The sequence below is a fragment of the Procambarus clarkii genome, chromosome 58, assembly GCF_040958095.1.
Source record: "Procambarus clarkii isolate CNS0578487 chromosome 58, FALCON_Pclarkii_2.0, whole genome shotgun sequence".
NCBI lineage: Eukaryota > Metazoa > Arthropoda > Malacostraca > Decapoda > Cambaridae > Procambarus > Procambarus clarkii.
In genome coordinates, this window is record NC_091207.1 from 16523996 (window position 1) to 16548087 (window position 24092).

The window sequence follows — 24092 nt, forward strand, 5'->3', positions numbered from 1 at the left end:
GAATATATGTGGGTGATGCTACGTATCGCGGGTCTTGGAGGATATCGCAGGTTCTGGAGGATATCGCAGGTCTTGGAGGATATCTCATGTCCGGGAACATATATCACATGTCTAATAGCATATATCATATATCCTCCATCATATAAAAGTCACACAAAGACTGCATTCATCCACCCACTCATCTATAGACATTCATCTATCCACACATATCCACCCTCAATTACACCTACCCATCCACCCACACACCCACCTACACCTATCCCACCACACACACACACACACACACACACACACACACACACACACACACACACACAAATGGTCCAACAAATGGCTGTTGAAGTTCAACCCGAGTAAATGCAAAGTAATGAAACTAGGCAGTGGAAACAGGAGGCCAGGCACAGGATACAGAATAGGAGATGAAGTACTTAATGAAACAGACAGAGAGAAAGATCTAGGAGTTGATATCACACCAAACCTGTCTCCTGAAGCCCACATAAAGAGAATAACGTCTGCGGCATATGCGAGGCTGGCTAACATCAGAACGGCGTTCAGGAACCTGTGTAAGGAATCATTCAGAATCTTGTACACCACATATGTAAGACCAATCCTGGAGTATGCGGCCCCAGCATGGAGCCCGTACCTTGTCAAGCACAAGACGAAGCTGGAAAAAGTCCAAAGGTATGCTACTAGACTAGTCCCAGAACTAAGAGGCATGAGTTATGAGGAAAGGCTGCGGGAAATGCACCTCACGACACTGGAAGACAGAAGAGTAAGGGGGGACATGATCACAACCTACAAAATCCTCAGGGGAATCGACCGGGTAAACAAGGATGAACTTTTCAACACTGGTGGGACGCGAACAAGGGGACACAGGTGGAAGCTGAGTACCCAAATGAGCCACAGAGACGTTAGAAAGAACTTTTTCAGTGTCAGAGTAGTTAGCAAATGGAATGCATTAGGAAGTGATGTGGTGGAGGCTGACTCCATTCACAGTTTCAAATGTAGATATGATAGAGCCCAATAGGCTCAGGAATCTGTACACCAGTTGATTGACGGTTGAGAGGCGGGACCAAAGAGCCAGAGCTCAACCCCCGCAAGCACAATTAGGTGAGTACAATTAGGTGAGTACACACACACACACACACACACGCTTGATAACACGAACGAAACTGCACTTAACCTCGTTGAAACAATGTTCACTTCTCAACTCACTATATATACAACACCACACAAGGAAATCGCTCATATATTGTATATAATATATTGCATCACCTGGGCACTAGGAGACTCGAACCCCGGCCCCAAGAGCGGGAGAGAGTAGTTCTATGGAGAGCATATATATATATATATATATATATATATATATATATGCTCTCCATAGAACTGGTTTAGTGAATGATTGCTATATATTTGTTAGGTTAGGCAGTTAGTGCATTGAATTACTGAATAATTTGCGTATTCATTGAGCGAATGGGTGAGTATATGATAAAATGGTTGATTAGATAATTGGACAGGTGATAGGTTATTTAGTTAAATAGTTGATTAAAAATGGGCTAATGAGCTGAATGACTGGTTCGTTACCTAATTAGCCGGATAAATAATAACTGTTCACTGTTTGCCAGAATAATACTTTTGATTAGTTGTGTCTATGGACAGACAGCATGATGTCTGACTGGCAGAGATAATGTTTTATTCTCTGATTGTGCGCGTAAATACTTATTTTGAAGCTCTGATTGGTCTGTCCCCACAATCACAACCTAGACACGTTATTGGTTACGTTTAAGAGAACGTAATCACTTTCGTCGTGATTACGTTGTGCGTCTTACTGGGAAAACGTTTTGGGGAGGCTAGGCTTACGGGGGCATGATGTAAGGAAATTAGATTTGGTGGGAAAGTACAGAGGGAACCCAGACTGCATGTAGATACTTGCTAGGAACCCTCTGCCACACTACGGGCTCACCATAGCCCGTGCTACTTGGAACTTTTTGTTCCAGGTAGCGAATCTTAAACAACAACAACAACAACCCTCAGCTCCAGCGAGTAGATACGGTCTAGAGGCCAACAGCTAGGATAAGGATAAGTTCAACATTTATAGAACTTTCGAAACCTGTACATCTTTCATCAAGCTTTGTTAAGTGACTCAACTAGATCCGTAAATGGGTTGTCGAGGGAGCAAAATTTAGCTTTTCTGAAAAAATGTCGACCATAAACAACTGAAAAATCCTCCTCTAAATTTGTTTAAATATTTAGGTTCATCAAGTTTGATTATTTACACTTGATATACCAACCCTTCCTCCACATAGACAGTACGTGTTAATACTACATGTATTAAGTACATTCTTGACTGTCTGCATAGTACATAAATACACTTAATTGTGCTGTTACATTTAGCTCCCTATATATTCTTTTTTTCAGTTAATACACTCAAAATTTTTAGGTTGAAGTTTTCGTGTTCAATTCTATATACACAAGTTTTAAATAAAATGAATTTATTTTTCAGTTTTATTAAACAATAAAGATTTTATACAAAATCTGAACATATCCTGAGTTACTTTATAATTTATTTAAAGACTTTAGTTTTGTTTTATTAGTTTTATAAAATTGTAATGAAGAAGCAATCAATGCTATTTACGTGCTTATCCTCTTACACTGCCAAGGTTAGGTTAGGTCGTGGTGTTCTATACAGCTTTTCAGGTAAACTCTAATAGTCACAATATTTTGGTGCGATGCTGACGATTAAGTGTATTTATGTACTATGCCGATAGTCAGGATTGTACTTATCACATTTAGTATTAAAACGTACTGTCTATTCGGAGGATGGGCTGCATATACGCGCGCGCACACACACACACACACACACACACACACACACACACACACACACACACACACACACACACACACACACACACACACACACACACACACACATACACTGGACTAAACTGGAAAAGGTTCAAAGGTTTGCCACCAGACTAGAACCTGAACTGAGGGCCATGAGCTACGAGGAGAGACTACGAGAATTAAACCTCACGTCACTGGGAGACAGAAGAATTAGAGGGGACATGATCACCACATACAAGATTCTCAGAGGAATTGATAGGGTAGATAAAGACAGACTATTTAACACAAGGGACACACGCACTAAGGGACACTGGTGGAAATTGAGTGCCCAAATGAGCCATAGAGACGTTAGAAAGATTTTTTTCAGTGTCAGAGTAGTCGACAAATGGAATGCATTAGGAAGTGATACGGTGTAGGCTGACTCCATACACAGCTTCAAGTGTAGATATGATAGAGCCCATATCTACAGGTTCCTGAGCCCATAGGCTCAGGAACGTGTACACCTGTTGATTGACAGTTGAGCGGCGGGACCAAAGAGCCAGAGCTCAACCCCCGCAAGCACAACTAGGTAAGTACATACTCCCATCAATGCTTTTTCACTTTCTTATCAACAACGGCATCATTGTTCACTCTAATATGGCAATACCTAATGCGTTTTCTTTCTCACCTACCAGGCTCCCATTTTCATTCACTTCTCCATTTTCTATTTCCCTCACCCGAACTGTGTTTTTTTTCCTTAAAATGTTTCCCCTCGTTACTTTTACTAGATTTTGCCTCCATGTACAGTTTGCTTTCTATTCCCACCCCTCACTTTTTTCCCTTCCCTTCCCCTCCCCCTTCCCCCCTTCCTGGTGCATTTTATTTCCCACAGTCGTATTCCATATTCATTCATTCATTGTTTCTCTCAACTCCGACTCTGATGTCGCTGCCGTGAGCACGCTCCAACAGCAGACACCACCAGCAGACAGCACCAGCAGACAGCACCAGCAGAGAGCACCAGCAGACAGCACCAGCAGAGAGCACCAGCAGAGAGCACCAGCAGACAGCACCAGCAGAGAGCACCAGCAGAGAGCACCAGCAGAGAGCACCAGCAGAGAGCACCAGCAGAGAGCACCAGCAGACAGCACCAGCAGACAGCACCAGCAGACAACAGCAGACAACAACAGCAGACAGCACCAGCAGATAGCACCAGCACCAGCAGACAGCACCAGCAGACAGCACCAGCAGACAGCACCAGCAGACAGCACCAGCACACAGCACCAGCACACAACAACAGCAGACAGCACCAGCAGACAGCACCAGCACCAGCAGACAGCACCAGCAGACAGCACCAGCACCAGCAGACAGCACCAGCAGACAGCACCAGCACACAGCACCAGCAGACAGCACCAGCACCAGCAGACAGCACCAGCAGACAGCACCAGCAGACAACAGCAGACAACAACAGCAGACAGCACCAGCAGACAGCACCAGCAGACAGCACCAGCAGACAGCACCAGCAGAGAGCACCAGCAGACAGCACCAGCACACAGCACCAGCAGACAGCACCAGCAGAGAGCACCAGCAGAGAGCACCAGCAGAGAGCACCAGCAGACAGCACCATCACACAGCACCAGCAGACAGCACCAGCAGAGAGCACCAGCAGAGAGCACCAGCAGACAGCACCAGCAGACAGCACCAGCAGAGAGCACCAGCAGACAGCACCAGCAGACAGCACCAGCAGACAGCACCAGCAGAGAGCACCAGCAGACAGCACCAGCAGACAGCACCAGCAGAGAGCACCAGCAGACAGCACCAGCAGACAGCACCAGCAGACAGCAACAAAACACTTCAAAAGAACACCACAAGAGACAACAAGAGAGCCCACCCAAGCCCTCTACACCCCCTGCCCTTATAACTCTGCCACACTTAACATGCCACAACCAACACCTCCACACAACCACCCCACCACAACCCCCTCACCACACAAGCATCCTCACCACGCCATCAGCCTCATAACACCACCCTCACCACACTCCTGCACCATCATTCCCTACCACATTCCCAGTGACAAATTTAAGGAACTGAACGAAACAAATTGTTTCATCTTTGACCTATCCCCGCGCCGTCCTCTCTCTCTCTCTCTCTCTCTCTCTCTCTCTCTCTCTCTCTCTCTCTCTCTCTCTCTCTCTCTCTCTCTCTCTCTCTCTCTCTCTCTCTCTCCAACTGTCGCCTTCCCCCTGTGACGGGTGACAGGGGGCATGACGGCACCCTGCCATAAAAGAATATCTCCCTGTCACCCGGAAGTGATGGAAGCATGGATTTTGATTTCATTTTTATCTTGCGTGACTTACAGGTTTAGAGGGAGAGGGAGGCATAGAGAGAGGGAGGCATAGAGAGAGGGAGGCATAGAGAGAGGGAGGCAGAGAGAGAAGGAGGCAGAGAGAGAAGGAGGCAGAGAGAAGGAGGCAGAGAGAGAAGGAGGCAGAGAGAAGGAGGCAGAGAGAAGGAGGGGCAGTCTACCAGATCTCGTCTGACTAACCCACGTTGGATTTTCTCAAGGGAATCGATGCCCACCCTATAATAGGTTGACCCTGGTATTCTATTTGCTTTTTTGGTACGCCTGTGGCTACACAGCTGCCTTGGTCAAAGGTCACTCGCTTCATGCAGATCAACGTTCAATCCCCGACCGTCCACAAGTGGTTGGGCACCATTCCTTCCCCCTCTGTCCATTTCCCAAATCCCAAATCTGAAGTGTTACATTTCAGAAATTGCCACTTTTTAATCTTTTGAGTTTAGTTTAGTTGAATCAAGTACATGGAAGCTAACCAATACTCGTTATCGATCTATATTCTTCAGCATGGACCAATTTTTCTGTTTACAATCAACCAAATTTGATTTATTATTGTAAACCATCACAAGTATATTTGGGTAGTTTAACTGTAGCTGTTAATGGTGCTACTGTCATTACCACCTGGCACCGTGCCTTGCTCCCTCCAGTGCCATACAAGGGGATGACAATATATAAACAATCCCAAGGTTGCCACAACTCCCACAACACTGCAACAATTCCACCACTGAAACTCCCACATACAACCACCCCCTCAACAGCCCTCGACACAATTACCACAACAACAATCCCGCTACAACAACAAAAAACACAACAATGAACCTTCCATCACAGCAATAACAACCCTACAACAGCCCCCCTTTACAGCAACAACCACCCCTCCTCACAACCCCCCCCAACAACCACAACAACCACCCCACCAGACTCATTACCGGTGGGAACCTCTCAGAGGGCAGCAGACCGATGGAAGGCCTTTTCCTGCGCCTATTGCTGATTATGGATCACAATAACGGGACAAATGAACTCCGCCATACTGGAGAAGCTTTCATTTGGGCCCCCAATCCATCTCCATTGCCATAGAGACCATAATGTGGAACGGAAAACACTTTATATCCTTCTCTTCAGCCTATTCCATACCCCCTTCCATTAATCTATTTTCTCCCTTCCCTACCTACTGAATGTTTTTTTTTACCTTACCTGCGTGTTCCTTCCTTGTATCTACTGATTTTTCCTTGTTTATCACTTATCTCTCATATCTATCTGCTGATCTTCCCTTTTCCTTGTCCTACGTATTGATCTTCACTTTCTCCTGCTCCCTGCTTGCTATTTTCCCCATCACCCCCGCCCCCTTTCCATCTTCTTGTATTCTCATAATTATTTCCTCACTACCATCACTCATTATCACTTCTCTTTCTTCCTTCTCTATTGCTTCATAGCCACCTCCTCTTCTCTAAAGCTCCTACGCCTTCAACTCACTCCAGCTCTTTCCTTTCCCCGGCTCCTTTTCCACTTATTCATACCTATAAATCTTTCCCTTACTACCCCCACCTTTCCCACCCGTCTTACCTCTCTCCCTCACTCTCACCTCCGCCCCTTCCCTCTTCCATTAATCAAACCCTCAACCCCTCTCAACCCCAAATACACTTTTCCCTCCTCTCCCCTCACCCTTCACGCCATTTCTTAATACCCTTTCCTCCCCCTTCACCTCACCCCGTTCTTCTCCCCCTCTCACCCTATGCTCCCCACACCCTGTTCTCCCTCCCCCTCCCTCACCCTTCCTCCCTCACCCTTCCTCCCTCACCCCTCACCGCCGCCAGTGGGAGATATAAGCGTATCTTTACAATTCTTATATGTTGCTGTCACTCAGTTATGCCTTGAACCATCAATCACAGGGGTAGAGGGAGAGGAATTGATCGAGATACTTTATCATTTACAGACCTCCGTCTCCTGTATACAGCTGTTGTGGAGAGAGGGAGGAAGGGAGGGAGGGAGATAGAAGGAGAGAAGGGGATGCAAGGAAGGAAGGAGATAGAAGGAAGGGAACTAAATTATAGCACCGTGATAATTGAAGCTGGCATTTGCATGGGAGTTCATGGGACAGGAAAAGCTGGGGGGGGAAATGGAAGAGAGTGACTGGGAGAGAGAGAGAGAGGGAAAGGAGGTGGAGAAATGGGGAGAGTAGCGAGGATAGGGTATAGCTGAGAGAGATGGGGATGTGAGGATAGAAGACATAAGGAGAGGGAAGCTAGAATGGGGACGAGGAGAAGGTTGGCAAGCTGCTGGATGTTGAAAGGATCTATAATTTACACACAGATACAGAGGCGATGATTCAGTGGAAGGGTTATGCAAGGATAGGGAGAGATAGAGAGAGGGAAGGAGAAACAGGCATAGGGAGAGATGGAGAGAGAGGGGAGAAGGATAGCGCCTTATAATAGCGCATATTTATGAAACCATTGGTTCAGGTACACTCTCTAGTCTCTGTGGCCCATCAGGTAGTTATACCAGGCTGGAGATGCCTCAATGGCCCATCAGGTAGTTATACCAGACTGGAGATGCCTCAATGGCCCATCAGGTAGTTATACCAGGCTGGAGATGCCTCAATGGCCCATCAGGTAGTTATACCAGGCTGGAGATGCCTCAATGGCCCATCAGGTAGTTATACCAGGCTGGAGATGCCTCAATGGCCCATCAGGTAGTTATACCAGGCTGGAGATGCCTCAATGGCCCATCAGGTAGTTATACCAGGCTGGAGATGCCTCAATGGCCCATCAGGTAGTTATACCAGGCTGGAGATGCCTCAATGGCCCATCAGGTACGTGTACTTCACGACCCAGGAGTCATGGTTGCTCGCTCCACTCAGCATTAACAGGTCAACGATACGTTACACAAATAAATCTATTTCACAGCACCAAACATGTTACCGCTACGGCGGAGTTGTGACTCAACCAGCAACAGCTACGGGGCTACATGTCTCACTACACCTCCAAGACGTAGCTGTAGCCTGAGGAGCTCCTCAGACTACGGCTACGTCCTCATAGTCACTATATTGATGGCTCATTCAGAACTAGAATCATACCACTAAGAGCTCAATCACATGAAGAGTCATACCATCTGGAGCTTAATCAGATCAAGAGTCATACCACTTAAGAGCTTAATCAGATCAAGAGCCATACCACCTGGAGCTCAATCAGATCAAGAGTCATACCACTTAGAGCTCAATCAGAACAAGAGCCATACCACCTAGAGCTCAATCAGATCAAGAGTCATACCACCTGGAGCTCAATCAGATCAAGAGTCATACCACCTGGAGCTCAATCAGATCAAGAGTCATACCACCTGGAGCTCAATCAGATCAAGAGTCATACCACCTGGAGCTCAATCAGATCAAGAGTCATACAACCTGGAGCTCAATCAGATCAAGAGCCATACAACCTGGAGCTTAATCAGATCAAGAGTCATACAACCTGGAGCTCAATCAGATCAAGAGCCATACAACCTGGAGCTCAATCAGATCAAGAGTCATACCACCTGGAGCTCAATCAGATCAAGAGTCATACAACCTGGAGCTCAATCAGATCAAGAGCCATACAACCTGGAGCTTAATCAGATCAAGAGTCATACAACCTGGAGCTCAATCAGCTCAAGAGTCATACAACCTGGAGCTCAATCAGATCAACAGTCATACAACCTGGAGCTCAATCAGATCAAGAGTCATACAACCTGGAGCTCAATCAGATCAAGAGCCATACCACCTGGAGCTTAATCAGATCAAGAGTCATACAACCTGGAGCTCAATCAGATCAAGAGCCATACCACCTGGAGCTTAATCAGATCAAGAGTCATACAACCTGGAACTCAATCAGATCAAGAGTCATACAACCTGGAGCTCAATCAGATCAAGAGTCATACAACCTGGAGCTTAATCAGATCAAGAGCCATACAACCTGGAGCTTAATCAGATCAAGAGCCATACAACCTGGAGCTTAATCAGATCAAGAGCCATACAACCTGGAGCTCAATCAGATCAAGAGCCATACCACCTGGAGCTTAATCAGATTAAGAGCCATACAACCTGGAGCTCAATCAGATCAAGAGTCATACCAGACGCCACCAAGACTGAAGAACACTACCAGCAGCCTGGGACATATACAGGCCACCAACCTTCTCACTACCTAGATAAAGCTAATCCAAGAGCAACTAAGCATGATGTTGCAACAGAGATAAGCAACTGAGCCATGATGCAGCAACAAAGAAAAGCAACTAAGCTTGATGCAGCAACAAAAAAGAAGTCAATTTCCAATAATGTCAAGGTAAACTGATCTTCACTTACTGATTTTTATGATAACAATTTTAATTTTCGAGTCTTATCCACTGGCGTGAAGATAGCATCAGAATCCTCAATCATAAAACCTAATCTTATTTTGAGACTAAATAAATTAAAAAAATGACATTTACAGGTGACTAAAAATTATATTTTAATTCACAAACTGCAATACCTGACATTTGATTATATCATGAGGTAAAGACAGTAAAGAACTGGGAATTTTGTGCTCAAGAAACTGGATGTCATAACTCGAGATTTTTCAGAGCCACTTCGCAGCATTACGAGGCTTTTCTTAACGTATTCACTGCATCCCGGAGATCTAAAACGTATTTTTATCATGTGAACAATTATTTTATCTCGAATTTTAATTAGGTATTATGTACTGGAAGTCAGTAGTGAAGTGCAGTGAATTCCAGTACACTATCATGCTCTGAGGAAGACCTGTACTGATGGCTGAAAACGCGTTGAAATGTGATTATATATATATATATATATATATATATATATATATATATATATATATATATATATATATATATATATATATATATATATATATATAAAGGAAACGAGCCACCACAATAACCACGAGCTAGGGAGGGTCGGTGAAGGAGAGGGAAAGTTTTACGCTTGAAGTGTGAGTGAATAATTTATCACATGCAAGAACTATCATTAGTTATAGCCAGATACTGTAAACATCACGCCCATACCCGCTACCTCTTCCTCACCCTCCAACTGCCTCATTCATTCACTCCTATGCTTCCGTAACTCTCCCTTATTTAATATAATATACACAAACTTTATATATATATATATTTACACTGTGTGATGGATATTCTACGCTGGTCTTGATGATGGGTGAATTTACCAGACTGTGAGTTGGCTGTTAATAGTTGATAGAGATTTGTTTAGCATATAGAGTATGGAGGCGATGAGTCACAATAACGTGGCTGAAGAATGTTGACCAGACTACACACTAGAAGGTGAAGGGACGACGACGTTTCGGTCGTCGACTTGAGAATGTCAAGTCACAATCGACTTGAGAATGGTCCAGGACGGACCGAAACGTCGTCGTCCCTTCACCTTCTAGTGTGTGGTCTGGTCAACATATAGAATTTCTTCGATGTCGAAATTTATATTGTAGTTGTATTTGGCGATTATTTCGGAGTCGTTGGTTAGGATATTTCTGGTGATGATCTGGTTAGTGTAGAAATTATGTGTTTTTTCACGTGCCATGTCGTTTGTGCATTGTCAGGCGCCTCGAAAGATATGTTGTCTTGCCTATACATTGAGATCATTGGTGCAGACAGCCGCCAAGTGGGCATGTGAAGGCATAGATGACATTCGCCTCTTTCAAGGCCAAACGTTTGGTATCGGGAGAGTTCTTCATGAGGAACTTGGTGTTCTTCTCACTCTTGTAGCAGACGGCCTTGAGGGACTATATCTATATAGTCACTATATAGTCACTATAAGACACTATATCTTGTGATTAGTGTCGTTAGGGATCACGTTTCTACCAATTACGTCATTGAGGGCGGTTTCCTCCGTTCTGTGAGCCGTTGAAAAGAAGCCAACTGTTGAAGAATTTGACAGGTGGTACAGTAAAGATAGTAAAGATATGGTAAAGATGCAGAGGATACGTAAGAGTATCCTAAACGAATCCTCACCCTAAACTGCATATGTTGATATACATGCAACAGTACACTCACTCACTCACTCACTCACACACCCTAAACTGCATATGTTGATATACATGCAAGAGTACACTCACTCACTCACTCACTCACACACACTAATCAAAATTTATTGTCCTCATATAGCTGAGTTTTTCATTTTTTTCCTACCAACTAATTAATTATTGATTCGAATACAAAGCTTCTTTTGAATATTCAAATGAAGGGGGGACTGGATAGGGTGGAGGGAGAAAGATTTTTCGACTATGATTTTTTTGGGGGGTCCGGAGCGAAGTAAAACGCAGTACACTAAGATGATTGGTGCAGGCCAGAAAGCACTCCAACCCAACCCTGCATTTTTTAACGCCGGCCTTTTCCAACTTTGACATTTGGCTATTAATCAGATTTTCCGTGTCTTTTATACGTGGTATGAGCTTAATGGGGATGCATGCGAGGGTGGGAAGTGAGCGAGAGAGAGAGAGAGAGAGAGAGAGAGAGAGAGAGAGAGAGAGAGAGAGAGAGAGAGAGAGAGAGAGAGAGAGAGAGAGAGAGAGAGAGAGAGAGAGAGAGAGAGAGAGAGATCCATAGACCCAGACAGAGCAGACAAAAAGGGCGTCAGTTCAGTTAATATTTAATACAACATTTCTTTTTTTGTTAAATTTAGCTTTCCAACAAAAATTTAAATAAGCTTTCATGGCTTTCCTTTCTTCCTGGTTATCCCCGCTGCAGCGTAAGCTTGAGACAGCGTAGGATAGGGAGACAACCTTCCTTCCAGATGGGATCTGTTGCAGTTTCAGCTTCTCCAGCTCATTACTAACAGTATAGGATAAATTAAGGTTTTTCCGTTACCTTACCCAGCACTCCAGATGTATTTCAACCCATCCTCCAAACATGGTAATCTTATAGCAACAATTTGGTTGAACGTACAAAAGCAGACTGTTGCAGTCAACAAAGTTAATGAATTAATTTTGAAGCGGTAATGAAAAATCATGCTGCGTGGTGCCTGAAAGTGAAAACTAGGAAACTAGAAAACTAGAATGTGAAGAGACGACGATGTTTCGGTCAGTCTTGGACTATTCTCAACTCGATTGTGATAAACGTCGCCGTCTCTTCACTTTCTAGTGTGGTCTGGTCAACAACTTGAAATTAATTGAGCTTCCAGCTTCACCAAAGCACCAAGATGGCATCCAAGATACACGTCACCGGATGTGGTGAGTGCCACGAGTCAGCTGATCAAGGCATCATCCAGGCACTGTCCTAACAGTGCCTGGATAATGCCTTGCCAAGTGCAAGAGTTCTGTTTATGGTTTCAGACAAGGTCGGCCATCTTGTCAGTCACATACTAAAATGTGGGCATATGCCCCAGAGTAGCCCGTCCTCCTGAGGTCTCCATCGTCAAGAAAACTGTCAATTTAAAGTGTCCTCTCCTAACCTACCAGAGAACCCAAAACAGAAAACGGGACAATACGTCACTTTCGCCAGTCGCTTCCATTTTCTAGAACGACAATTTTTGGCCTTATAAAACGCATACGATCGAAAAGCGACGTTCTTCGTAAGAGGACAGGTTGGAGAGAGAGGCCACGTTACTTGTGCTAGGCAGGGTCAGTAGATGATACCCTGTTACACTCCTTATCTTCTCTTATCTCTTCTTCCTTATTTATTTCTATCCACACCTGCATCTTCCTCTCTCTCTATACCATTACTACCATATTACTTAATGTGCTCAGTTTATTCTTTAATTTCCCTTTCCCTCCATCTGCTACTTTGCTCAACTTTTTCACTTGTCTTCTATCCACTCCAATCCTCTCTTACTCTTCACAGTCCTCTTGTTCCCTCTTCTATCTTTACCCTTCCTTCTCTGGTTCTCTGATCACAATCAAAGTCTCCCAACGCCCCCTATCATATTTTTCTATTCCGTGTCATCGCCAGTTCTTCTATCCCCTGTCCTCTCCTATTCTTGTATCCCTTCGAGTTTCCAATTCATCTGTCCCCTCCCTTTTTCAATAATTTCATCTCCTCTCTCAAATCCCCTAAAATCTTCACCCATATATCCCTCTATACCTGATCCTTCTGACCCACTATTTTACCTCTCCTTTACTTAGTTTACCTCAAACTTCTGCTTTCTACATCTCATTTTCTCCTCTTATTTTCTAAAATCAAATCCCATTCCCAATTATTTCCCAATCCCTCTTATTCTTTCTACTGCCCCCCTATTATCTGCAATTATTTCCTCTGCAATTTTCACACACCCTTTTTCTCTCCCCAGTTCATCCCAAGCCTTTACTGCTGTCCATTATATCATCCTCTCCCCACATTCCTCTATTATACTCTCACCTTTTCTGGTTTCTCTTAATAACCATCCTCATTTTCCTTACATCTCATTTTCTAACTTTTCTATCATGTCTTCCGCCACCTTCTCTTCCTCTCCTTCACCTCTCTACAACCTTCTCTTCATTTCTTCCCAGCTACTCCTCCACTATATATCCTTACATGTATGCGTTCTCATCCTCCCCCCTTCCCCCCCCCCTAACATCCCCCAGACTCCCCCTCCTTTTCTCCCCAAAGTCCCCCTCGTCTTCCCCAACTCTAGGGAACAAAGAACACTGAAAATTCCGCGCCAAAGCGGCAAAAGCCGTCTATAGAATTTAAGGTAAGTGGTCTTGCACGGAAATAGTGAATACCAGACAATTAGTGTTGAAAGCTTGTCTTAGTCCCTTTCTTAGAATTTTCTTTGAGTTCAGAATACGCTTCTGGGCGTTCACTAACATTTTCTTAGTTTTCGTTTTTTCCATTTCTATCAAATATTATTAATGTTTTTTTTTGTGTAAAAGCGTTCACATTAGTCTTAAAAGAGATACGTATTAGGGTCAGCACTGTTGTTCTTCATAGTGTTATTAAGTGTGAAAGGTTAGATTAGAATGATCCTGTTACATTAATTTATGTTTTCTACAATAAAGACAATATTTTTTTTCCTGGCCAAGATTTGTCTATCAAACTAAATCATCGTTTTGCTTCACTAAAGCAACATTTGCCTGGAACGAGAGCACATCGCGTCTTGTGTAGCTGTATAGGTCATGTGTGTACACCTGGCTTACCCAAGAGGCTAAACCTCGCTTACCCAAGAGGCAGGTGTTATCTTGAGGTTATCTTGAGATGATTTCGGGGCTTTAGTGTCCCCGCGGCCCGGTCCTCGACCAGGCCTCCACCCAAAGGAAGCAGTCCGTGACAGCTGACTAACACCCAGGTACCTATTGTACTGCTAGGTAACAGGGGCATAGGGTGAAAGAAACTCAATTAAATCACAAGAACGTTATGTATCTATGAAAAAAATATTAGTCATTTAATGGGATCGAATCTTGAGTCCAGGAACACAGGTTCGATACCATTCTATGGCTTTAATATTTTCTCTTAGGATAACGTCAGGTGAACATCAGAACACGTCGTAGCTCAGTCGATAAATGCAGCGTCTGGGATGATCTCGGACATAGGTTCGAATCCTCATCACGGCCCTTGTGGATTTGCTCATAGGTGAATACAAGTATATCAGCACATACTCCACAAAGTGTCTCCCTCCAGCACGTCCTCCTCCACTACCACCAACTTCTCCTCACTCCAGATGAACACAAAATATTACCCTTAAAAGGTAGGATTTAATTGGAGTAATAAATTGTATCAGGAGAGGGGAGGTGTAGGTAGCGGGGGCCAGCATCAATTGTGTTTACCCTTCATTAGCACAGAGACGCCACCGTCTCCCTCCCCCAATGTGGAGAGGGAGGATACAGAACACCCCCCTTCCCCCCTCACGCCATTGAGGGAGGAATGGGTAAAGTCTCCCTTCCAACACCACGTACCCCAATGAGGGGTACGTGTCCATATCGACTTGAGAATTGAGACAATCGACTTGAGAATGGTCCAGGACGGACCGAAACGTCGTCGTCCCTTCACCTTCTAGTGTGTGGTCTGGTCAACATACTTTAGCCACGATATTGTGACTCATTGCCTCCTGTGTCCATACCCCCACTAATCTTGATGCCCCGCGTAGAGTTGGGAAGTTTCACTTTCAGAATACAGATTCCATCGGAATCATTTACGAGCGCATTTTATAACACTGAGTCTCGCAGCTCTATACCTGGCTTGGCGCGACGGCTGAGATGCTTCGACTTAAACATTGGCTATGATGTCTACGGACATGGGGCGCCGCGTTTCACTAACAAAGAAAGTTAGTTGCGGCCAACCTATATTAATCTCACCTTTACTTGTTGTTCTTAATACATGCTGCTGGTTCTATATGCGAATAAGATTTTTAAAATAGATTTATGAAGTTCCAAACTTCCATTTTTTTGAGGATGGAAGGGATCCCAACCCTCCATGCTTGAGTGGGAGGTTCCCAAACCTCCACCCAAGGGAATGGGATCAGGGGCTCCCAGACATTCATCTTTGAGTGGGACGACACCGTCTCACAGTCCCATACCCCCACTCAGGTTGAAGAATAGGAAGCGACCGCATGATACTCGGTGCACCTATCCATTGAGGAGTGGATGGAAATCACCAGCTTCCCATGTGAAGGGCGGGAGGCTTCCGTCTCTATCATCTGCTCACCTTTGCAGGGGAGAAAATGATCTTTTCCAAGACTTGACAAGTAGCAGAGGAGGGGTTGAAGTGTCAACCTCCCGAGCACCTGAGTGATAGACAGCTGCCAAATAGTCGACTGATTAAGACAATTGACGGTCGGCTGAATAATAGACAGCCTTTTGTTGCCCACCAGACATCCTACTGGACAATAGACGGCCAGTTGGACAATATATAGTTTAGCGGCCGGATATCCATACGTACATACATAGTAGTGGGTGAATATCACTTCTCTCACTACAAGGAACACCGTACAACAAGGCATGTTTTATCAAAGACATGTCTCATATACTGGCAGGCGCAACACAGCGCCCTGTGAGGAAACAACTCCATCATTGCCCAATTTGCGAGTCATTAATTAGTGAAGAGCGGTAGTTAACTTGTACCAAAGAGACACCTAGAGTGCACCGTTCGCATCCCGGCGTGAAACAATAGGCGGGTAGTTGGAGGTGATTAGCTCCTGACAGTCTTAATAACACCTACTGCCATGGAGGCGGTAGTTTAGCGATTTATATGTAAATCTATTACACTTTTAATACATTATCCAATTCATTTTATTATATCAAGATAAGAGAGGTCTCCAGGGTCTGTTATAGGAGCTTGTCTCAGGGTAAAAATAATTGTAATTGGATGTCTTGATGAGCAAATACCTCCAAGATGACTTCTCCTCCTCCATTATTTCTCTATCTCACCGTTACGTCACCTGCACACCTGACATAGTGACATCACTATCACTGAATAATTGCCTCACTATCATTAAATAATGACATCTCTATCTCTAAATAATGAACAACACTATCACTGACTAATGAACAACACTATCACTGACTAATGAACAACACTATCACTGAATAATGAACAACACTATCACTGAATAATTACATCACTATTACTGAATAATGACATCACTATTACTAATGACATCACTTTCAGGGAATAAAGTCACTTTTAGCGAAGCATGATGGCACGTTGAGTGAGGCAAAGTGTCACCGTAGCCCTTCATCACTATATCTCTCACTATACTACCGTACCAAAGGAAAAGTGACGGGCCATTGACAGTGCCCTTAGAGGAGCGTGACGGGAGGGGCTAACAACCCTCGCCTGTCTGTCCCCTGTCACTTGCATATTCGCCTTTTCAATCCATTTTTCTTCACACTCCAAAACGGAAACGAATATGTTACAAAAAATCTAATCAGAACGAGGGGAAAAAATGGGGAATTCTAGGATATATATATATATATATAAGGGATATATAGAGCTGTTATATGTTTTTAAACCATGAATATAAATTTATTTTCGTGAAGAAATATAATCGGTCGTTGTAGAATTATAGAGGTGACGCCTCAGGCATACAAGCTATCGTCAGCAATACAGATCTGTTGACACATCTTTCGAAATACAGATCTGTTGAACCATCTTTCGAAATACAGATCTGTTGAACCATCTTTCGAAATACAGATCTGTTGAACCATCTTTCGAAATACAGATCTGTTGAACCATCTTTCGAAATACAGATCTGTTGAAACATCTTTCGAAATACAGATCTGTTGAACCATCTTTCGAAATACAGATCTGTTGAAACATCTTTCGAATTAGAGATCTGTTAAAACATCTTTCGAAATATATCTCTGTTGACACATCTTTCGAAATATATCTCCGTTAAAACATCTTTCGAAATACAGATCTGTTGAAACATCTTTCGAAATATATATCTGTTGAAACATCTTTCGAAACAAAGATCTATTGAAACATCTTTCGAAATACAGATCTGTTGAAACATCTTTCGAAATATATATCTGTTGAAACATATTTCGAAATACAGATCTGTTGAAACATCTTTCGAAATATATCTCTGTTGACACATCTTTCGAAATAAAGATCTATTGAAACATCTTTCGAAATACAGATCTGTTGAAACATCTTTCGAAATATATCTCCGTTGAAACATCTCGAGATAAACGTCTCTCATAATCTCATAATAATCAGAGGGCCTTCTCCATCACAACTAGTTCTCAAACCCCCGCCAGCGGGGAATAACACAACTCACAAACCTCTGTGTGTTGCGGCTTTCAAGGAGGGGGGGGGGGGTTCCATGCGCAACACCCAACCCACTTGAAACCAGGATGCAACTTATGTCACAATACCAGAAAACTAACCATTCCCTTGACTGGTTCGAACCCCTCTGGACATCCCCTCATCCCCCTCCCCGCCAGCACTTTGTCTTCTGCTCAATCCCAACATTGGTAAAAGCATTCTTAACGTACAGGCAAAAAAAAATAAACACTTTTCCAATAACATTCCTGTATATATTGGTTTATAAATTTATAAATAGATATTTCCTTGGAAGCACTACACAATGAAGACAGGTGTGTAAGGAAACGAGTGACAAGTGCCTAACTAAACGAGACACAAGTACCTAACTAAACGAGACACAAGTACCTAACTAAACGAGACACAAGTGCCTAACTAAACGAGACACAAGTACCTAACTAAACGAGACACAAGTACCTAACTAAACGAGACACAAGTACCTAACTAAACGAGACACAAGTGCCTAACTAAACGAGACACAAGTACCTAACTAAACGAGACACAAGTACCTAACTAAACGAGACACAAGTGCCTAACTAAACGAGACACAAGTACCTAACTAAACGAGACACAAGTACCTAACTAAACGAGACACAAGTGCCTAACTAAACGAGACACAAGTACCTAACTAAACGAGACACAAGTACCTAACTAAACGAGACACAAGTGCCTAACTAAACGAGACACAAGTACCTAACTAAACGAGACACAAGTACCTAACTAAACGAGACACAAGTACCTAACTAAACGAGACACAAGTACCTAACTAAACGAGACACAAGTACCTAACTAAACGAGACACAAGTACCTAACTAAACGAGACACAAGTGCCTAACTAAACGAGACACAAGTACCTAACTAAACGAGACACAAGTGCCTAACTAAACGAGACACAAGTACCTAACTAAACGAGACACAAGTACCTAACTAAACGAGACTTAAGTGCCTAACTAAACGAGACACAAGTACCTAACTAAACGAGACACAAGTACCTAACTAAACGAGACACAAGTACCTAACTAAACGAGACACAAGTACCTAACTAAACGAGACACAAGTGCCTAACTAAACGAGACACAAGTACCTAACTAAACGAGACACAAGTACCTAACTAAACGAGACACAAGTGCCTAACTAAACGAGACACAAGTACCTAACTAAACGAGACACAAGTACCTAACTAAACGAGACACAAGTACCTAACTAAACGAGACACAAGTGCCTAACTAAACGAGACACAAGTACCTAACTAAACGAGACACAAGTGCCTAACTAAACGAGACATAAGTACCTAACTAAACGAGACACAAGTACCTAACTAAACGAGACACAAGTGCCTAACTAAACGAGACACAAGTGCCTAACTAAACGAGACACAAGTAGAAGGAACCAACACAAATGTGTTGAATAGGGCCCCCTGCCCCTGTCCCTCCCTGTCTCTCCCCTTGTATGTCCCTCATTGTGTCTTCCCCCTTGTGATTCTCCTCACTCCCCCCCCTTGTGACAAGGGGGGAGGGGGGGGGAGGAACGAGGCCCTTAACCAAGCTCAACAGCTGACACTTCACAGGTCTAAGAGGACAAGCGGCAAGGTAACGAGGAGAACTAGTGTCATTAACCTCACCAACCACTCTTCATTCACTCTTCATTCTCCACTTAAATACTTCTTTCAAAAAACTTCACACTTTACATCTTTCATTATTTTCCCTCGAAGTCCTCAGCCCGTACTCCTCGAGTTGCCACTCCGTAAAAAAAAGCAACTGTTTTGCTTTGTCAGAATCGTAAATAAGGCAACTGATTTGCCTAATTAGAAGTGCACAAAAGCCGATGCACAAAGAACGTCAAAATTACGGTGCTTTGTTTTTTTGGGGCTAATACGTCGAATTTTTAACCGGATTGGTCGCTTCTATTACAAATGTGACCTATTAGTGTAATGTCGTTGATTTGGTATTGAGGTTTTTCTACCTTTTGATATATGATCTACTTATTATTTTTCAGTCCTTCTCTTCCTCTCATGTGTCTTACTCTCACCCGCTCCACTCCCCTTCTTCCTATGTATGTATATATATATGTATTATTAAATATGACCGAAAAAGTAAGATTAATAATATTAATCTTACTTTTTCGGTCATATTTAATAATATATGTCTACAGGAAAGACTGCTACCAAAATATACTAGTATATATATATGTATATGTATATGTGCGAACAAGCCTGAATGGTCCCCAGGACAATATGCAACTGTATATGTATATGTATATATATGTATCAACCTGTCCTCAACGAGGAGGTACCCTAGAGGTAATCCTCATCAAAATCACTACATAATTAGTGCTATTATCTACTTCCTATTAATCATTAGGTTAGGAAAGGGTTATAAACGTTTGGTTGGGTTTCGGTATGCTAATATGGTGTGTTATTCTGTATAAAATATTAAATTGAAAACTATTTGAGGGTCCCATTGAATTTTATTTACAGAAAAAACAAATTTTTCAACCCATTTCAAAGAAAACTAGGTAAGCATAGACTTTTCATATTTTAAACTAAGAATTTATAATACAATGAGGTTATAACTTGAAAATATTCTCTGTTTAGGACAAAGGTTTACTTGCCAGTTTACAAGTAGACTTTTATTGGAACAGTAATATTCTTTCATATTACTGAATCCAATTCAGTAAAATTTCAGTTATCAAGATATCTAGATATATCTAGAAAACTAGATAACTGTTCAGGTAGTTTGAGAGAGAGTTCTAATCACTTTACCATGATAACGGGCTCGTGTATATATCTATATATATATATCTAAGAAAGAATTTCTGTTTGTCCAAGTTTGGAGGCCAGGCGCTAAGGACTAACATCTGGCCTCCAAGATAGGAGAAAATGAAGGAAGATTGGGTGAAGGGGGTTTGGAGAAAGATAAAAATAGAGATGGGAGGGAAGAGAGGGAGAACAAACAAAATCTGTGCAGCAGATGACACAAAATTATTATAAATAATAAGAAAAAATTGGAACATATGACACTTTAAAAATATTATGTAAAATATAATATAAACTGAAGAGAATGCAAAATTATGAAAACTAAAAAAATAAAAAAAAAAAAACGTTGTTCCTGGACGCTATCAATCACAGCCGTAATTGAATGAGTGATGATTTACAGTAAACATTGTTCACACCTTTAATTACGGCGCCGTTGGACGTCCAGCCCAAGTTTTTTGTTGGTCCAACTTTTATTTATTTTTTTTTTTAGAAAAGCAGCAGCACCAACATTTTTTACCCTTACACATTTTCCTTTTTTTTCTTCTTTGGGAGAGTTTCACCCTCAATAATTTTTTGGGTCGACATTTTTTTTTCCTGTTGGATGGATTGTGAAGCAGTACAGGTGGAGAACAGCTGTACCGGGCCCAGTCCGCCTCTATATGCTCGCGATTACATAAATATTATGTAGATTTATGCATGTATGCAAATGAATATGCGCAGGTTCCTTTGTTTTTGCTCCTATTTAAGTGTTACTTTATATTTTATCAGCATAAATTTTGTCGATTTTTTTTTATCAGCATTTTTATCGAAATTATTTTTATCAGCATAAAAGCATATTATATTATATATATATATATATATATATATATATATATATATATATATATATATATATATATATATATATATATATATATATATATATATATATATATATTATATAATTATATATATATATATATATATATATATATATATATATAATTATATACATTATATAATTATATAATTATATACATTATATAATTATATATATATATATATATATATATATATATATATAATTATATAATATGTGTGTGTATGTGTAATTGCAAAATGCACACTGCATCCATGGTTCCTGGCCGCCATCTGAGGAGCTGGAGAATTAAGGCAGTGTCTGGGATGCTCCCGGACGCAGGTTCGAATCCTCGTCACGGCCCTTGTGGATTTGTTCAGCTGGAGGAACTCTACAGCACGTGACAGGTAGCCTTGTACCTTGCATGTAACCAATGTTCTACCCATTTTTGTGTAATGAAGTTTTAAATAAAATAAAAAAATGATTCATTAACACTTAACTCCCTCAGGATTTTATCACTTGGAAGGACATAAGTGATACAGCACTAAGTGGTAAAATCCTGAGGGAGTTAAGTGTTAACGAAGGGTTTAAAAGTGTTAAAGTAAAGAGTTAAGTGTTAAGGGTTTATAAGAGGGAAGGGATCTAACGAGAGGTCAGAATGGGACTAAGAGGACCATAGAAAAGGCTTAGATAAGAGTGAAAAAATAAGAGATAGAAGTGACAGACAGAGGTCAATAGGAGAGGGGAGGGTCAGAGAGAGAGAGAGGAAGAAGGCAGAAAAAGTTTGAGGTTTGTGTGTGTGTGTGTGTGTGTGTGTGTGTGTGTGTGAGACAGAGAGAGAGAGAGAGAGAGAGAGAGAGAGAGAGAGAGAGAGAGAGAGAGAGAGAGAGAGAGAGAGAGAGAGAGAGAGAGAGAGAGAGAGAGAGAGAGAGAGAGAGTGACAGAGAGAGAGTGACAGAGAGAGAGTGACAGAGAGAGTGACAGAGAGAGAGAGAGAGAGAGAGAGAGAGAGAGAGAGAGAGAGAGAGAGAGAGAGAGAGAGAGAGAGAGAGAGAGAGCAGAACGAAGGGATGGCACTCCCAAAGCCTGTAGTGTGAGGAAGAGTGAGTGAGTGAGTGAAGGGAAGGGAACTATCAGGCTAAAGCGCCAAGCCATTACGCCTATATAGCACTTGGAAGGGGGTCAGAATAAGGATTTGGGATGGGAGGGGAATGAATGGTGACCAACCACTTGGACAGTCGGGGATTGAACGCCAACCTGCATGGAACGAGACCGTCGCTTTACCGTCCAGCCCAGGTGAGTGAGTGAGTGAGTAAAAGAGCAAATCAAACTCCAGGAAAGATTGAACGAATTAAAAAAAAGGTAGAGGAAACAGAGCGTGCAGCCGAGGACGCGATGATAACGGTTTCCTCTGGAGAAGTGAAGGACTGAGCCGAGTGATTGGTTGGTTCCGTATATGACTGACTTTATAAACGCTAACCGAGTGATTGACTGATCTGAATAACTGAATGTTTAATAATTCTTCTGGCACCATAACTCAGAGTTGCTCGAAAGACACAAAACATTCATATAATTCACGGGATAGGAATACATTATCGAGTCGACAAGATTGTGGTGAGTCAAATCGGAGGAGACGGGCTCTGCGGCAGCAACAACGTCATCACGAAAATGATGCGCTTCAAATGGGAGGAAGAGGTAACTATCCGGTTGGCTGACGGGATTACTGATTAACTACTAGTTTATTGACTGACTTTTACAGGTGATGAAATAATGGGCAAATCAGTCAACTTGAATCCTCGTTAATGTGGTGTGACAACGACACAATGCAATCAGGATGAGACCATTGAGTCCAAACGAGGCTTTGTTTGGTGTTCAATAGAAATAATAATAATAATAATAATAATAATAATAAAAATAAAACAATTATGTTACAATAACCAACTTGCCCCACCTTCTTTCCTCTGCCTACTCCTTCTCCTTCCCTATACCTTCAACTCTCCCCTCCCCACTACCTAAAGAACCCTCTCTAGCACACCTACTGCTGCATCCCCTCCCCTCAAACTCATCCCTACCTTACCCTCTCCAACCTACCACCATCCCTTACCCTTCCCTACCCACCCCCATACCTCATCACCCTTCCCTACCCACCCCATAACACACTTGGTCCTCTCCAGTTCAACAATGACAAATGAACCAAAACCTTCTCAATTTACACACTTATATCCTTTGTAATATAAACAAGGTGACAGTGGAAGAGTTGTGGAGGAGGAGGATGGAAGTGAAGGAGAAGGAGTTGAAGAAGAAGGGAAAATTAAGGAGGAAAGAGAAAGTAAAGGAGGAGAGGACTTTGAGAAAAAGGAAAACAAAAAACAGAGAAATTCTAAATGAACCTAATTTTGTCTTACGCCTTCAGGTGGGAATGTGTTCCCCGCCTCCCCCCCCCACCCCCCTACCCCCACCCACACCCCCCACCAGCAGTGTTCCCCCCCATCCTTCCACACCAACAGTGTTTAAATCCCTATTCATTAAATTTAGGTGCCAGTGTAGTTAGACACAGTTTATGACGCGGGTTCAAGGAAAGGTGAGAAGTCTCAAGTGAGTTCTAA

At 42.6% G+C, this 24092-nt stretch overlaps 1 protein-coding gene across 1 annotated transcript in view; it reads left to right on the forward strand.

The window, feature by feature from the left end:
• The window catches only part of LOC123767993 (uncharacterized), a 60144-nt gene extending 36270 nt beyond the window's left edge, over window positions 1–23874 (forward strand). The window contains exon 3 of the mRNA XM_069306753.1: window positions 23729–23874. Coding sequence (XP_069162854.1) covers window positions 23729–23874 — 146 coding nt within the window. The remainder of the gene's footprint in view (window positions 1–23728) is intronic.
• Window positions 23875–24092: the final 218 nt, after the last annotated feature.